This window comes from Bos javanicus, chromosome 4 (assembly GCF_032452875.1).
Source record: "Bos javanicus breed banteng chromosome 4, ARS-OSU_banteng_1.0, whole genome shotgun sequence".
Lineage (NCBI taxonomy): Eukaryota > Metazoa > Chordata > Mammalia > Artiodactyla > Bovidae > Bos > Bos javanicus.
The window spans coordinates 86,048,718-86,067,531 of record NC_083871.1 but is presented as its reverse complement, the minus strand read 5'-3'; the positions used below and the strand labels follow the sequence as shown (position 1 = coordinate 86,067,531).

The following is an 18,814-nucleotide window of genomic DNA, read 5'->3' as shown; positions in this document are numbered from 1 at the left end:
TCAGCTCTTCAAACTCCAGCCAACACAAAGTCACGCTGGGCACACACAGCTTCAACTGTGTGCTGCTCCTTCCTTCCCCAGGTTAACCCACACACAGAGCAGGAATCTTGGAGATTAGGGAGAGATTAAAAACAAACCAAGAACACAGAACAGGGATTTCTCCTCCAGTCCCTATCTGGAATCTGCTGCTGTAATTTCTTACTTCATACATCCCACAGTTACTGGCTGCCGAGCTCAGCCTCACTGAAACGCTCATCCATTTCAACCATCAAGGAGGAACTTAGATTCCCTCTCTGCTCCTCCAAAATTTGTGTTCCTCTTTTCTAGCTGTTTTGAAAGTCACATTAAGCATCTTTTTCAGCCTCCTCCAGATGTAACAGGGAAGAACAGGGTCTGACTGTTCTTCCTTGTTTCATGGAGGCTGTTCCTCCAAGGAATTCAAGACTCTTTCCCTTGAGAAGCCACCCACGATGCACAGCTGTGGGCCATCGGTTTACTTTTTGCTATAACTTCCAGACATAACAAAACCCAGCTGAGATTACAAAAACACAGGACTAGCTGGGAGATGGTGGTCATGATAGCTTCCTTCAAGATATCTTAAAGAATGAGACAGCTTTCAATGAGAACAGAAGTAAATGTAGATTGCTTTTTCTTTGGGTGAAACTGATTTCACTGTCTATTTTGGATCAAATTAAAAACCACTCTGTGTCCCTCTTTTGCCTCTTCTCCTTCCTCTGCTTTCCTCTTTATCTACAATCCTTTCCCATTTTCAGTCTTCTATTAATTCGATACTTTATGACACAGAGCTTCAGAGGAGGAAGACATCATTTGCTTTCCATCCTCAGGCCCTGCTCATATATGCTGGTCTTAGAGCTACAGCTCCCCCGCCCCCTGAATCTTATCACAGTGTCAGCAGTAGTTAAAGGACATCCGTAATGAAGAAAATACAAAATTGACAATTCCCAATTATGAAATACCAAGCAGAGGACAAGGAGAGACCTTGTTCTTTCGAAAAATGTTAAAATAATAGCAAGTCTCTGTCCCCTCATGCCAAAACAAGGAGTTAATTCAGCAGTTCAGTCTTAAAATAAGAAGTCCATACAAAGGCAACGTAACAGAAAGGAAAGTACACTGGGGTCATTACAACAATATCAATACCTAAGCATCATACAATCTACCAAAGAGTTTCATGGATAGATGCCAGAGACTCTGACTCTAAGTTAGAGGCTTTGCCAGCAACTCCCTCAAGGACTTCTGAATGCTGAGTCTCTGCTCTACTCCCCTGGTCTCCACGCCTAGCAACCCCATTCATTATCTCCTGACACCACTTAAGCTCCACTAGATAGATGTACTTCCCTTTCCTCATCTGCAAGTAAACCTTCCACCCTACTTTTCTCACTGTTGTAAGGATCAAAGGAGACTCAGTGAAACAAAAGCTTTAGGATATATATATCCCCTCATAAATATAAACTGTATTTAAATGTCTCTTCAAAGGTGATCACACTGGGACTTCCCTGGAGGTCCGGTAAGATGTTCAATGCTTGCACTTACCCCTGCTTATACTGCAGGGGGTGAGAGTTCAATCCCTGGCCTAGGAACTAAAATCCTGCATGCCAACGAGTGCAGCCAAAAAAAAAGTGATGACATAAAAGTGATCTTGACAAATTAAAATATTTTACATTGTTAAAAAATATTTAACTGAGGCATATTTAAAATTTTAAGAGTTTATTTGGGCAAAAACCCAACTGGACAGCACCAAAGCTGAAGTGATTAAGAGCACTCCATTAACTGGAGCTGAGGGAAGACTTATACAGAGAAAGTGTGGAAGAAGAGAAAGGAAATTACTCATGGGCTGTAGCCTAACTGTTATTTAGTTGATAAGTTGTATATGATTCTTTTGCAGCCCCATAGACTGTAGCCTGCCAGGCTCCTCTGTCCACAGGATTTCCCAGGCAAGAATACTGGAGTGGGTTGCCATTTCTTCCTCCAGGGATCTTCCCAACCCACGGATTGAATCCATGTCTCCTGCCTCTCCTGCATGGCAGGCAGATTCTTTTATCACTGAGCCAGCCTAAAGCCTAGTTGGCTGCTTGTGGCTGGTTGTCTTTGGCATCTCGATTTAGAAATCCTGAGCCATTCAGAAGCTTAGATTTTGGTTTGCCTACAGAGGCCACATAGCCTCAGAGCTGCCTCAATCTAATGGCTTGTTTAATTAATTTAACAAAATTAAAACCTTAAAAGTTTAAATCATATAATTTCATAAGGGTTCTATCACAAGAACAGAATATGAAAGGGTTGTGTTTATATATTAGGGCATTAAAGTATTTAAAAATAATCAATGGATCAGCATTTCTACTATTCTTCTCTGACAAAAACCAGTGTCAGAGCAAACATATGAAAATAACACATGGACACTGATACTGTCTATACAATGGATACACTTTTTAGATTTGGGTGTTAGATAAAAGACAGTATTTTCATTGCACAACTAAATATGATTTAATTTTATACCTTATTACAGTGTTCCATAAATAAATTCACAACCAGGATATAAAAAGCCCCTTATCACATTACATTTCCTCTTTGGGGCTTAGAAAATGTAACCATAGCTTGGTCTTAGAACCTTCCCTAGGACTCACCTATTAACTTTCTGAACCCCTCACTTGCATTCTCCATTTCAACTCTGCTCTCTGTAGCCTCCCTACTATCAGCCTTGCTGCACATTCTCCCACTGCCCACCATGCCCAGTTAATGACACTGACCCTCCTCTCAGCCCTGCAGTCAGTCCTCTCTGCACGGCACCACTGCACACACACAGAGTCCAGGCCTCTGCATGAGGCCATCATGAAAAAACTTGTGGTGGCCAGCTAAGAATCTCTTCCAACACCATAGCAAACACGCCCTCCCCTGGACTGAGAATCCAGCCTAAATAAAGCAGCTGTTGGATGCAAGCATAGAATTCAGGCACTGAGATGGGGATTAAGACGTCCATCCAGTGCCCATCCAGTTGCCACATTCGTGCCCCCAGGAGAGGGTCTTCAGGTCACTTCAAGAGTTTACTATTGTTAATCCATGCAGACAGCATCCCTGACTCCTTTCTTCTCTTCTCAGCACTCACATCCGAACACCAACAGTTTATTTGGATTCTCTCCAGAAATCCAGGGTCCCCATGAATGGCACAGACAGTTAAGGATGGAAAGCCAGTGCATTCTATGCAGGTGACCCTGCAGCTCCAGGGCAGCAAAGGCAGGCTCCAGTTCCTGGGGGAATGAACAGCTACATCTCACAAATCCAGAGGAACTTGCATCACCCTACCCACACAGGGGCCAAAGTAATGGGAGAACGGGTGTTAAATATCCAGACACCAAAGTCTGCATAAAGCAAATATCCCACCTTACACCAAATGTGTAGACCAAGTCTCCTTAAAGTGAAAGTGTTGGTCGCTCAGTCATGTCCAACTCTTCGTGACCCCGTGGGCTGTAGCCCACCAGGCTCCTCTGTCCATAGAATTTTCCAGGCAAAAATACTGGAGTGGATAGCCATTTCCTTCTCCAAGAGATCTTCCCGACCCAGGGATCAAACTTGAATCTCTGGCACTGCAGGGAAATTCTTTACTATCTGAGCCACAGGGGAAGCCAAGTCTCCTTAAGTACACATTTATGCCTTGGCACACATTGTGTATTTTACTCTGAGCACCATTGGGGCTATTCACTGTCTATGGCCTCCTCATCTTGTCCCTTCAGCTCACTGGCCAGTACCAGTATACAACCTCGGGAATTATCCTGAGTAGCACCTTTCCCAGCCTGACTGAGCCTTTAGAAACCTCCTCCTCAAGCTTCCCTTCTAGAAGCTTCCATCCAGTCTGCCTTGTTCCTCCCCACACTGCCAGATGCTAAACTATCACACCACTGCCTTGAAACACAGCTTCACATATTCCTCTCAAAATCTTCAGTTCAGTTCAGTTCAGTCACTCAGTCATGTCCGACTCTTTGCGACCCCATGAATCGCAGCACGCCAAGCTTCCCTGTCCATCACCAACTCCCGGAGTTCACTCAGACTCACGTCCATTGAGTCAGTGATGCCATCCAGCTATCTCATCCTTTGTCGTCCCCTTCTCCTCCTGCCCCCAATCCCTCCCAGCATCAGAGTCTTTTCCAATGAGTCAACTCTTTACATGAGGTGGCCAAAGTACTGGAGTTTCAGCTTTAGCATCATTCCTTCCAAAGAAATCCCAGGGCTGATGTCTTTAGAATGGACTGGTTGGATCTCCTTGCAGTCCAAGGGACTCTCAAGAGTCTTCTCCAACACCACAGTTCAAAAAGGCACTCAGCCTTATTCACAGTCCAACTCTCACATCCATACATGACCACTGGAAAAACCATAGCCTTGACTAGATGGACCTTTGTTGGCAAAGTAATGTCTCTGCTTTTGAATATGCTATCTAGGTTGGTCATAACTTTCCTTCCAAGCAGCAAATGTCTTTTAATTTCATAGCTGCAGTCACCATCTGCAGTGATTTTGGAGCCCCCCAAAATAAAATCTGACACTGTTTCCATGTTTCCCCATCTATTTCCCATGAATTGATGGGACCAGATGCCATGATCTTAAGTTTCTGAATGTTGAGTTTTAAGCCAGCTTTTTCACTCTCCACTTTCACTTTCATCAAGAGGCTTTTTAGTTCCTCTTCACTTTCTGCCATAAGGGTGGTGTCATCTGCATATCTGAGGTTATTAATATTTCTCAAAATCTTAGGACTCTCCAAATTACACACTCATTCTAGAATGTTTAAGTAGTTCATGGCCAACTTTTTTGCTTTAAAAATCAAAAACTGGCAAGAAATGACAATATCCAGTAATACCACAACATAAGCACTATCTCTAGAGGAAAGAATAAGACATCATCTAATATTGTTATCAAATTTTCAACACCCTAAACTCTATAATCCTTTCCGTGAGGGATGAATTGTGCTATAGAAGAGCGTTTGGCTTTTTTTCCCCCCTGTGACTAGCTAAAAAAGTAACCTCCTTTGCTAGAAGTCCAGTTTATTCTTAAAGGGTCCAGCAGACGGTTTCATAGGTCAGGCCTGAAGAAGAAAGCATCTCTTTAAACAGGACAGATTACTTTGGTTTTCTCAGAAAAGCAAGAGGGAAGGACGTCTTATAAGTGGAGAAGAACCTGGATGAACCCAGGGGAGATCAGTGTTTAAGAATCCAGTTGAAAGTACAAAAGAAGAATTTAAGCACTGCTGGCCACCACAGGAAGTTCTATACTGGACACAACAACATCAATTATACAAGTTCCCATTCATCTACTCATTCCACGTGTTATATGCCAGGCATTGTGTAAACTCAATCCCTGCCCTGATCCAACTGCCAGTCATTTATTGGAAGGTTTTGTGTAAATGCTGGACTTCACGGGGAACGGCTGCATTATTACAAGCACTTGGTTCCTTTGTTCCGGGTTTTGCTAAGAATTGTGCTTAAGATCATGTGCTCATCACTGGATGATAAGACATCCTCCCATTTATGTCACAGAAAAGGGTTTCCTTTTAAAAGTGTTATTTTATAGTAAATGCAGGAGACAATTCTAGCTTCTTGAGGTTTATATTTCCGACAGGATATATATATATATATATATATATATAGATATATATAGATATATATATACCCAACAGGATATATAGACAAATACATTGACTCTGCTCTACAGCAAACAAGTGTGTTTAAAGCAGACATAGTATTATGTTAACCACTGTTTCTTTAAAAGAAATCAGCTGACCTCCTTTTCCCTGTATCTATGCTTCCTTGAAAAAGAAAATTAACTGTTTCAAATCTATCTGCTCTTAAAATAGCTTATGCAGCATTAAAATACATGAGAAACAGGTTTAGCGTATGTGTAGGAAGTACCAGATATGTTATTACTTGTCATTATTTACACAGAAAAAAATAGTTAATAATAAAGGGAAGAGTGAGGAAAAAAGCCCATTTGAAATCTCCTCTGTCCTCTGGGTGTGGCCAGCAGGGGTTTACTGCTTAATATGAAAGTCAACTTTCTGGCTGATACTTTGCAAAGGTCAGGCAAGTCCTACAGTGCTATAAAAAAGTTAATTTCCTGTTCCATTTTGCCTGAAGCATCTGTGCAGTTTGGCTAAATTAATGCTAGATTTTCCACCAGGGAAGAACTAGACTTAGGGCTGAAACTATTGGAATACCGGTATACTTCCTATTGCTTGTTAAAGAAACAGTGAAACTCAATTGTGCTTAGTTACTCAATCCAACTCTTTGCAACCCCATGGACTATAGCCCACCAGGCTCCTCTGTCCATGGGGATTCTCCAGGCAAGAATACTGGAGTGGGTTGCCATGACTTTCTCCAAGGGATCTTCCATGTATCCAATCCAGGTCTCCAGCATTGCAGGCAGATTCTTTACTCTCTGAGTCGCCAATTATGACAACACAATTCTAGACTTCTAGTGGCATTCTGAAACATAACTGTATAACCTGACATTTGTAGAGCACACAATACGTATAAGTTTTTAATGAAAAAAAAGGACTATTTCTGGTATTCACAGTTATGTTGCATATACGTGCATTCTTTTCCCTCAAGACACACCAAATGCAATGAAAATATTTTCATGACGTTATACTTCGGGATATGTTAAATTAATTGAACAAAGAGACCATGAGACGGAGGTGACTCTAATGCTGCGGCGGTCTATATGAGCAGATCAAAGTGGAGGTTTTGAAACTGACACTTAAGGACAACCAGTCACAAGCAGCAAAGAAGGTTTTAAGCTACAGCCAATCTACAACGTCCTTGCTCTGCTTCTACATTTTCTCTGTAGTAGTTTCTCCCTGGATTCTTGCCCTCTAAGTGCTCCTAACCACTTCTGGTTTGGCACTGCCCAGATGGAATCAAGTTTTGCTCAGACTCTAAATTTTTCAGTATGCTTCAGTTTGCATGCATGCCTGCTTAATCACTTCAGTCGTGTCTGACTCTTTGCGACATCATGGGCTGTGTAGCCTGCTAGGCTCCTCTGTCCATGGAATTCTCCAGGCAAGAATACTGGAGTGGGTTGCCATGCCTGCCCCCAGGGCATCTTCCTGACCCAGCGATCGAACTGGAGTCTCCATCTCCTGCACTGCAGGCAGATTCTTTACCACTGAGCCATTGCGGAAGCCCCATCCTTCAGTTTATCGTTTAACAAATATGATAATGTCTATTCCCCTGCCTTTTATAATCTCAGTGTTTTCCAAAGCATTCTGCCTAATTTGATCAGGTAACATCTGTGTAACAGGCATTTCCATCTGCAAGCCTCAGTCCAGGAAAATGAAACCTCCAAAAGTCAGTTATCTAAGGTCACTTAACTTTTCAGCATAGGTACTGGGTCCCTGGGCTTCGCTGGTGGCTCAGTGGTCAAGAATCTGCCTGTCAATGCAGGAAACTCTGCTTTAAACTCTGGGTCGGGAAGATCCCCTGTAGGAATAAATGGCAACCCATTTGAGTATTCTTGCCTGGGAAATCCCATGGACAGAGGCACCGGGTGGGCTACAGTCCGGGGTCACAGAGTCATAAGTCAGCCACTGAGGACGCTCGCGCTGGGTTCCCATCTCCGTGTGTCCTCTTTCTCCTGGAGACGGTGCGGGGAGAGGAGGGGGTACAGCACGATTTGCCTCAGATACACAGACCTTTAACAGTTGTTCAGGAGGTTTCCAGAAATCTGCACTACCAGCCCCAAACCATCTACTTTTTCTTATGTCAAAACAAACAAGAAACACCAGGATCCTGGAGCAATATTACTATTCAAATAAATTCTCCTTTCTTCCCGTAGATTGTCATCAGGCTTTTTTCCCTGCCTGAATCTCCCAGCCTGAAGTGCTGTTCTTCCCCAGATCCTTGTCTTAAGTCATAGTCATAATACACTTGGGCAGCAGATAAGAGTTTCTTTTTGTCAAGATCAGGTGTGAAGTATGTTCTAAGAAATTGGTTATAAAAAGAATTAAAATGTCAAAATCTATAAATAATTTACACTTTGTAAACCAGGGGACATGAGTTGCATTCCCACTGTTTGCAAGCAAACACTTTCTTGAGTGGGAGAAGAAGGCAGTATTGTGCAGAACCCTGGAAAACCAGTGGAATGTGTCTGCATTTGACTGCACTGAGAGGGTCAAAAGAGAAAAGTGACAGACAGTTAGCATACAACATGCTGCTTTAAACATTTGCCTAAGCAGATATAACGGAGAAAGAACATAGGGTGAGGATCAAAAATATGTACTATATAGGAAACAAATAAATTTAAAGTGCTTATTTTTGAGGTCAGAGCTTAAACACAGCTTCTTATGGGGGCAGGAAGAACACCAATGTTTAACGAATGCCAACTCTGATTAGCCACCACGCTTGCTGTTTTCAAACATGTATTCAGTTTTCACTAGTAAGGTTTAGTTAGCCTCATTTTCCCAATGACAACATTGAGAGTTTAAAATCTAGGTAAAATGTGTCTGTGTGTGATTGCTAGTAAATGACACAGCTGGAATTTGAACCAATGTGGAGGAAAGCCCATGCTCGTTCCACAACATCCTGATGCTCTAATAGACTGCGTATTCAACATAGTAAACAGGTATGGGGTTAGGAACCTTGCTGAGGACAGTCAGGCCTGTTCTCCCCAGGAATATTCAGAGTCTCCAAGTCTCCCCCTTAGAGAGTTCTTCTGACTGGGCGGCAGTATAAACAGACTGGTGGGGGTTCCTATTCAGAGTCCTCAAGTAAGGATTAGCAAAATCAAATGGAGTCTTATTTCAGAGCACACTGATAGGGCCCATTCTGTACCCTCAAGTCTATGTGCTCTTTTAATTATTACTTTGGTTCATCTCTTAAGTACCCATAGCCTCTGTTAGTGAATTTAATTGAAAGTTCAACATTTTTTTTCATTAATATCCTTATCTATAACAAAATCTCAATACATCTTTTATCATTATGTTCCTTTTTTAACCGTGTGTCAGATAACCAGGATATTTTGTTTTGCTTGTTGAACCCATCTCTCTAAAGTACAAAAGTTGACAGAGGACTTTTACCTTGCAGATTGCCAACTTTGGTATAGTTTTTGTTACAGAACATAATTTCTATTTTAGAACATGAGCTCATTCTTTTGGTGAGAATGGCTCCCTAGAAAAAATAACCAAAGGAAATCAAAGGGAAAAATAAAACCAAAACATTCCTTTCACCCCAAAGGCCACAGACTCAAAGTTGATCATATGAAGCACTTTTTATAATGTCACAGTGTATCGCAGAGGTTTCCATTTCAGAGAGTTTAAGCTTATGTGAGTTTCCAATTCCATTGGAACAAGAAACGGAATTGCTTACAGGGAGAAAGAGGCAGAGGCTATTGCTGCTATTGTGAAAAAACAAGAGAGAATGACACCTATAAACTGATTGATTCCTTGATTCAAATGAAATTTAACAAACTTGCTTAAATATAAGCTTCATCAAGACTTCAATAAAGTTTGTCTAACATAAGCAAAATTCACAATTGCATAAAATCCTCTCAGTATGAACAATTTTTAAAATTTCATTGTAAAAATTTGACATAGCTCTAATCAACTATCTCAGAGAAATCCACAAACATTAAATGCTCATCACTAGCCCAACCAATTCTAGGAAAATCACATATCTATTAGTATGCTGACAACATCTCCTGAGAGCCTCCAATACATAGACCTCTCTATTTAGATGCCATCAGCACGATTTTAGAATATTTACATCTAAATCCATTTAAAATATAAAAACATGTAAAAGAAAAAGCTCAATTTTGGAAAAAATCAATCTGTTAAAAAATGGAAATTGCTTGAGACAAAGAGGTGAAATGATGGTGACAGAGAAGTGAAGAGGGTTGGGTATAGTTAGCAAGCATACAGGTTGCTAACATTTCTTTTTTTAACTTACGATAGATACTTTTATGCTTTTGAACCGTGGTCTTGGAGAAGACTCTTGAGGGTCCCTTGGACTGCAAGGAGATCAAACCAGTCAATCCTAAAGGAAATCAGTCCTGAATATTTATTGGAAGGACTGATGCTGAAGCTGAAACTCCAATCCTTTGGCGACCTGATTCGAAGAACTGACTCATTGGAAAGACCCTGATGCTGGGAAAGATAGAAGGCAGGAGGAGAAGGGGACAACAGAGGATGAGATGGTTGGATATGGCATCACCAACATGATGGACATGAGTTTGAGCAAGCTCTGGGAGTTGGTAATGGACAGAGAAGTCTGGCATACTGCAGGCCGTGGGATCGCAAAGAGTCAGACTGACTGAGATACTCGAGGATATTTATTTACAGGAGAAGAATCCCAAAGAGATAAATGAGCTGAAAAGAACAAGAGAGAAGAACAAGAGAGACAGGTGATAACTGATGAAGAAATTCAATTAGCAAAATGGCAAGACCATTACACCAGGCGAAAGTGCAAGAAATGTACAGAAAGGACTTCAAGAGATACTGGTACAGGAAAAAGATGGAGTGAAGGACCCGAGAGTTCAGCAAAGGAAAAAAGAAAGAGGAGGAGTTCCTCTCATTTCCTGGCCTCTGCTTTAATGAGGACTGTCTCTGACCCTCCAACTCATGATTCATTTATTTATTCATTCATTGACCACATATTTATTCAGTGCACATTACATGTCAATACTGTTTTGGCACCCAGGATGTAGCAATAAACCAGTCAAATAAAGCCCTTGCTCTTAAGGAACTTATATTCTATGGAGGGAGACAGACAGTAAACAAATACATATTTATTCAGGGTCAAAATCTTAACTGCTTTCCCCTACTGTACACCCAATTCATCTCTCCACATCCTCAGCTCTAACATGTGGTTAATGCTAGCCTCGTAAACTTAAAAAAAAAAAAAATTCAGCTCAAACTGCAGACCTTGCTTAGAGATAAGCAGGCTTGACTCTGAGTGACATATCAGCCTCCCTAGGTTTCCTCTTGATTCTGAAGGCTCATTCTACTGTGAAAAGGCAATAGCTGAGAGGCTGGAGAACAGGGAGAGAAACTCAGCAAGGCTTTTCTCTCAGACTCTCCTTACTCATGTTCATTACAGCAATAACTCTGCTCACCTACTTTGGGAAGGCCAAATGTTAGGGTCTATAGAAACTACTGCTGCTGCTGCTGCTGCTAAGTCACATCAGTCGTGTCCGACTCCGTGCGACCCCATAGATGGCAGCCCAGCAGGCTCCTCCCTGGGATTCTCCAGGCAAGAACACTGGAGTGGGTTGCCATTTCCTTCTCCAATGCATGAAAGTGAAAAGTGAAAGCGAAGTCGCTCAGTCATGTCCGACTCTTAGCGACCCCATGGACTGTAGCCTACTAGGCTCCTCCATCCATGGAATTCTCCAGGCAAGAGTACTGGAGTCGGGTGCCATTGCCTTCTCCAATAGAAACTACAGAGATGGGTAAATCCTTAAGAAGATTCAATAATAATTATTCTGATAGTTAACACTAACCGAGTACTTCCTACTTGCCAGATACCTCAAGCGCTTCACATGTTTTCTCTCATTTAAGCCTCTTGTTAGCCTTGTAAGATGGGTGATAATATATACATTTTCAGGGTAGGAAACAAAATACTGAAGAGATCAAGAAATGTTCCCAAGGGAGCAAAGTAATCAGTGCTACTGATTCAACTTGAGAGCTCATGGGCTGAACCCATTCTGCCTCCCCCATTTTATCAGTTTCCCAGGACTGCCTGTTCAAAGTACCAAACGCTGAGTGGCTTAAAGCAAAAGAACATTCAGTTCAGTCGCTCAGTCGTGTCTGACTCTTTGCGACCCCAAGAATCGAAGCACGCCAGGCCTCCCTGTCCATCACCATCTCCTGGAGTTCACTCAAACTCACGTCCATCGAGTCAGTGATGCCATCCAGCCAGTATTGTCTCACAATTCTGGAGGCTAGAAATCAGAAACCTAGGTGTTAGCAGCACCATGCCCCACCCCCTTGAAACATGCAGAGGAATCCTTTCTGGCCTCTTCCAAGCATCTGGTGGTTTGTTGGCAATCTTTGGGATGCCTTGGCTTGCGATTGCATGACTGTCATCTCTGAGTCAGCGTCCCAATTGGTCTGCCTGCCTTCAGTTCAGTCCCCTCCAGTCCATTCTGCAGTGTGCATTCTGGAGTAGTCTGTCTAAACCTAAGTCTAATCATACCACATTTTGCTTTTCATTCTTTCGGGGTTCCCTGTTACCTTCAAGAGAGAATCTAGATTCCGTATCATACCCTCATTTCCAACATCTAGACATCTAGACCCTGCTGAACTCTCTACCTCATCAATTTGCCTTCTTGCTCTGCTTCCCTTAACACATTACACACACACGCACACACACAGAGAGAGGCTAATTTCTTCTTTGCGCATGCAGTGTTTTCTTTTCTTTCTCTACCCTTTATATTTCCTTCTCATCTTTCAAAATATAGTCTTAAAGTTATGGGTTTCCTGACATTCTATTTATTTACTTGTCTATCTCACAGTGCCTTATATTGGGTTGGCTAAAAGTTCATTTGGGTTTTTCCATTACATCTTATGGGAAGACCCAAATGAACTTATTGATCAACTCAATAATTCTGTATCACCAGTACCTGGCACAGTGTCTGGCACAAATAAACTGCCCAACAAATATTTACTAAATGAATAATAAAATAAATGAATGAATAAGTGAATGAATGAATGAAAGGGATGAGAAGGAAACAAGCTAAAGAAAGGTTTATTTTTCCCCACCCCCAGTGGGAGAGGAGAGTTCTTAGTGAAATAATTATAAACATCTCATTTAAAGAAAGTGATGTCATTTCCCAAGAGTGGGTACATATTTAGAAATTCTGTGTAGATTTCAAAAAGCAAAATTAGCACAAATATTGGATCAGACACTAGGTCACTCTGCCTCACGTACTCTTCCAGTGGCCATTTCGCATGCCACTGTTGTGATCATAAAGCTGTGGGACACTTCACCCCCGTGGCCATCATAGACCTAGAAACTCCTATGCACTGTACAGATTGAAAGGGAAGGGACCACTCCAATTTTTCCCTGGTGGCATTGCAGTCACTGAAGCCCTGACCAACCCCCCAACCCATGGCCGCCCAGAGAGTCAAGGCAACACTACTTAGAAGTAGCATGGGACCAATTCTAACAAAATAAAAGACAGAAGAGAGAAAACTGGAGAGACAGATAAATTGCTTGTCCTTCCTGCCCTTTTCCCCTGGTGCCTGTTCTGGGATGTAATAGTTTAAAATGGCCTGTCTGGAAATCTCCAAATAATTCACCCACTTGTATTTGCTCTCCTTCTTCCTTTATTTCCCCTTCTCTCATGTCCCTGGGATTGTACCAACCTATAAAATGTTAGCATCTAAGTGTTTGCCATGGGCTCTGTTTCTGGGCTATACAAGAAATTTTTAGAAATTTTCAGATGTTAGATATATCATGTATTATGAGGAACACAAGCAGATTAAACAAAAAAGTATTTACAGTGAAAACATTCATTTACATTGGTTTATGGTGGGACACTGGGACAGTAGTTGTAGGGAACAGTCGCTACAGAAAGAATAAAGAAGAAATGGAGAATGAAGAATCAAGCGACAGAGAAGTAGTCAGTCTCCTTGTGTAGAATCAACAAGAGATAATCAGAAACACATGGCTATGGTGAGTACAAATATATTCCCCAAACAGCTAAGTTTCCATTAAAGGAGCAGATACCAAGGAGATTTTCTTCCATTGTGTCTGTTTATAACTTAATGTGGTCCCTATGTTATGAGATATTAAAGTATTAGATTCCAGGAAAATGAAGAAATCCATTGAGTGACCTATTTCAGTGAAGATAACTGAAACTGTCTTCAGTTTGTACATTACATTGAAATAATTTTAAGAAACAGCACAAGCAATGAATGTTGAGAGAAAACCCAGAAGAAATGACACAAATACATCTGCTTAGCAAGGCTCTTTGGAAGCCCAAATGGAAAAAAAGAATTAAAATTTGGCCAGAAGAGCATTTCCTCACTATGGAAAGTTGGCATATTCTATATACCATGATCTCAATCTGTACCGAAAACGGTTTTAGACATTGAACCAGATCCCAGTTAGAAAGGTGTAAAGAGCACAGTCACTCACCTTTAAATATTTGCTACTGCAGAACCTTCTATTACTTGGCAGATAAAGCACAAAAGTTTCTCTCTGAGAAACAACTACAACCAAATCGACTGGGAAATACTTATTGCTTATTCATGAAAGTATGAAAACTATGATTCGAGAAGTACTCTGTGAGTATACTTTGGTTTTAGACTGTTTATGCCTGCAGACACTACAGCATTCATTGAAACACTTTTTACAAATGTTCTCAAGTGGATTCTTTCAGATTTTTTTTTTCCTTTTTCAGATTTATAAACTCAGACCCAACTTACACTTCCGGAAGGGGCAGTTTAAATGCACTTTAAAGTTTAAATGTTCTGCTTCTGAAGCATTTCTTATTTCCTAGTATTTCTTTCGGTCTGAATATCTGAAGGGGATTGTAGTTTCTCCCACATAGACAACCACACATACATGTACACACAATTCTTTGCATAAAATGCTTGGGTTTGGCAGACATCTTATGCCTCCAAATACTTTCTGGAATCTGTGAACCTTAGGTCAAAGCCAGATGTTTTAGGTGACTTTAATAATCACCTAAAGATGGACGGAGTCAAGTAAGAGAAAGCCCTAGTAATGTGAATATTTTGGTTTGACAATAAAATAACAAACCCCAAAATTTATAGCTAGAAACAATGCTTCTTCTAAATAATGCCTCAAAAGCTATATTTTAGGTCTTGTGGGAAAATCTAGGTAGCTAGCGTTTCATCAGTTATCTTTTTAATGAGCTTCTTAAGTAGCTGTTTTTGAGACGGATTTATGTATAGACTCCAAAGACATTTCTTTCTTCATTTTAGCCATCTGATAGAATATTTAATCTTCAAAAAGGGATTATTATGTGATTCTTTTCTGGGACATATATTGCAAGGAGAACTCATTTATATTTAACTAACCTCCACATGACACTTTCTGGCTCTAAACCAATGGTTGGCCCAAGTAAAGTCGAAAATAGAGGTACACAGCGAATGTTTGGAAATTCAGTTTTCATATCGACTGAGCTTCTGAACTGTAACTGTGATTTCAGAATCTTGCTTATAGTTAAAATATTTAAGACTGTGGAAAAAAAAGCATCATGTGTTAAGCATTTTTAGTGAAGAACATTCTAGAGTGAATGTTTTACACCAGCAGCCAATAAGTTTCAGATGGTTTATAAGTGGCAGAAGGTCCAAAGCTAAAATGGAATTTTCTGTGACAGCCTACAAATAACAGTTAACATATGCCTAAGTTACAGGCAACAGCAGGAGTCCATTGTAAAGTCAAGTAGTGAGAAAGAAAGGCTGCAAATTAATGAGTAAAAACCTTTTTATCCAAATTCTTAGCAAAAAATTTAAGCACTTAAAGAGCAAAACCATCTCAAATATTTTTAAAGAAATTACACTCATTGGAAACAAACAAGAAGTGACTTTCAAAGTCAAAGTTTATACCCATCATGAATTTGATGTGTTAAAAACACAAATAAGGGTTATGTTAATGATGATATAAATGAATAAAAAACACAAATTCTTCAATTATTTTAGAGAATTTAATATTTGATTCACACTTGCCTTTGAAGTTTCATCTAGATGTGTTCCTAGTTTTATTATTTGCTTTTTTGGTCATATTTCTTGACACTGCTGATAAAATAAAGTCACTCAAACGTTTTCAAATTTTCTTTGTCAAATCTGATATTATCTTGCATTTCATTTAGTTCTTTCAGCTGTGGTTTCACAAACTGTTATTAGAGCTTTGAATTTACTTTTATTTAGAGAATCAGCACTGCAATAGGGACTAGATGAATGTACCATGTCATAATGCTTGCCTAAACTGCCTTGAGTGTCATCATACCTACATTACCAACCTTAACGGATTATACGTCTGAAACGAAATATGTGAAATGTTTTTTTTTTTTTAATTTTTTGTCAACAACATTTTCTCTTTTTAATTTTCAAAATTCTTTTTAGTGTGAAAGTTTTTTGGTGTTAGCAATGATGGTAGCAATAAGTTGATATTTGACAAGAAATTCTGCTCCAAACAATAACCATAATCATAGAATCTACCTAGCTCTACACATGTAAGCTATTGCTTACAGATTCCTAAATTATCTTACTACACTACCTGCTGTAGTATAGAAATCAGTGATTTTGTTATCATGAATATTTGTGCCTGTTTTCTGTTTTACGCTGGTTTGTTTTCATTTTACTAACAGGCACAAACAGAGTGGTATAGTAAAAGAAAAACTCTGTGTACTTCCTTGTGCCTTGTATTTTATCCACACTTAACAAAGTAAGATTAGTAAAGTTAATTAGGATAGTATAAATATAAAATAATCTGTATTTTCCTAATTTTATAAGCAATAAAATGCACTGTGTCAATTCTTTTGAAGAAACCTATTACACTATTATATTGCTATAGAAATGTGCTCAGCAATGATAAATAGACATAACCAATTAGAAAATGTAATTTTGGAGTAACTTGGAGTCTAGAATGGTCCGGCCATTCATACAGACTACCTTGAGAAAAGAGACAGTCAATCTTTGCCAAGTTTTATGAATCTTTGATTTATGTTCCCAAACTGTAAATCTTCAGATCTCTTAGAACCCCAATTTTTAAAAAGAATTCACATCACCCCCATCCCCTCCAAATGGTCTATTTCATTTAGCCAAAATGAAGTGAAATTCTGAGAGATAAGATAATGACCAGGACTCTCCGGAAGTAAAAAAAGAAGCTGAAGCTAGCATGTGTTTCACTGTCAGAAGGTCACTCTCTGGGCTGTGTATACTCTGGATCCTTTTCAGACCTCATGGAGGTTAATTTTAGTCTTACAGAAGGAACAGAGAGAAGCAGACTGCTATCTTTGCTGAAAATGTCAAGGCTAAGCTTATGTCCAGCCTTACCTTTCCAATTTCCTGTGCAATGTCAGAGAGAAGGAAGCACTGCTTGTCCAGGAAGAATTCTTTGGTGCATCTGCTTGCTTGGGTTTTGGTGGGTGTGTTTGGGGCAGCCACGGGGCCAGCAGCTGCAAGCTTCTTTGTCCCCCAGAGTGTCAGAGTCTGGTAGAAGAGACAGATTGCCACCACCAAGCCCACCAAGAAGGGCCGGGAGCAAAATCGCCGACGACAGAGGAACATTAGACGACAGATCATGACCAGTTTAGCTTCACTTGGCCCCTGTCCACGTTGCCGGAAAAGTCATAGCAGCTATTTTTTGTCAGCACGAAAAAGACCAAACTGTCTTCTTTTTCCACAACTTTAAATCACATCAAGATAGCGCCATCTCCACTTAAAAAAACTTTCCGAAGCATCCTGCCAAAGAATCATAGATCCCAAACGCCTGAGGCGGTTAGTAAGAGCCCTTCCATGGAGGACAGTAAAAAGTGGCCGGCCTGGCTTTAAAAAAAAAAAAAAAAAGACATCAAAATAATAATAGTTGTAACTAATAACCTGAGCGTACCCCAGGATGCCAAACTGTTGCTTCTGGTAATGTCTTACTTTTCACAACATCCTTAAACTCACAGTAAAAGCTTCACAGGAAAAGAGAAACAACACCAAAGTAAATCTGGAGGCTAAAAACAGCCCCAGAGAACGCAATAGGTTTAAACCAAAGTGCCTGTTGCACAGCTGGAGGCAAGCCAGCTCGCCTTAACAGTTCCTCATTTTTCCTCCGGTTTTAAAGCAGTGCCGCTTTCAGTCTTTCATGTTTCTTAACTGTTTCTTTCCCTTCATTCCGTTTTAAATTGCCACTTTCCTCTAAGCCTTCGAGGCTTTTGACAGAAAAAGGGAATACACGGTCTGAATGGACATGGTTATCATCCTCAGGGTTTGGCTTGTATTTGTTTCATTCCGTTTCAAGTTCAAAGTTCTCTGTACTTACTCAGTTTTCATCCTTTTAGTCAGGAAAAAAAAAAAAAAAGTTTCCACGATCCCCTAATGGATGGCTGACCAAAACCACTCGGAAGGAAACACCCAGTCGTATGTCCAATTCATCTCCCACCCACGGACACACGCGCGCGCAGACACACAGACCCGCACGGGCGCGCTGGCCGCGCTCGAGGCTAGGATCCCGGAGCCGGAGGAGCGGGGAGCCCGGCCCGCGGGGAGCCAGCCCCCGGCCGGCGAGAAGGCGGGGCTAAGGACCGGGCTCCCGGGTCCCGGGCGGGGGTGGGAGGGTTGGGGGGGCGGCCGGAGCGCTCTATGAGCCCCGCATCTGAGACGCCTGGCTTCCCCAGACTGGAAGCAACATTGTTCATTTCCCCCTGAAATGTGGCTGATCACCCAGAGCTGCAGAATTTTAAATATATATTTGATGTCTGTCCCCTTATGTAATTTATTTTCCCTAATCCAGCACTGGAAAAACAAGTAGGCTTTCATCAACTGTTGACAAAGGTCGAGGCGAAGTGTAAACAGACTCGGTGCGTGAGTTGAGAGGATCTTCACTTGAGGGAACTGCGGTCACTGCTATGGGGATAAGAGGGTCACGGGTACTGTCTGGATCTCAGCACGTGAAAGTCTGTTTTATGCACTGATTCCACTGGAAATTATCTATGATCTTTTTTTCTGCTCTGAACCCAACTCCTATCACATCATTACTCCTCTCCTGGGCTAAACTGAATCTTTAATTGCCTGACACTGGGTTCCCCTAAGGACTGGATTGTAGCTGACATTGGTAACTTTTGCTCAGCAGAAAGGGGT

At 40.9% G+C, this 18,814-nt stretch overlaps 1 protein-coding gene across 4 annotated transcripts in view; it reads right to left on the bottom strand.

The window, feature by feature from the left end:
* Positions 1-18,238, bottom strand: part of CPED1 (cadherin like and PC-esterase domain containing 1) — a 328,745-nt gene extending 310,507 nt beyond the window's left edge. The window contains exons 1-2 of one of the 4 annotated variants that reach the window (XM_061414531.1): positions 17,997-18,235; positions 17,021-17,512 (exon numbers count right to left, since the gene is read on the bottom strand). In XM_061414531.1, coding sequence (XP_061270515.1) covers positions 17,021-17,269 — 249 coding nt within the window. In that variant the 5' untranslated portion in view covers positions 17,270-17,512; positions 17,997-18,235. Of the gene's footprint in view, positions 1-17,020 lie in introns of all 4 variants that reach the window. The other 3 variants (XR_009736016.1, XM_061414532.1, XM_061414533.1) reach the window with 3 other exon arrangements.
* Positions 18,239-18,814: the final 576 nt, after the last annotated feature.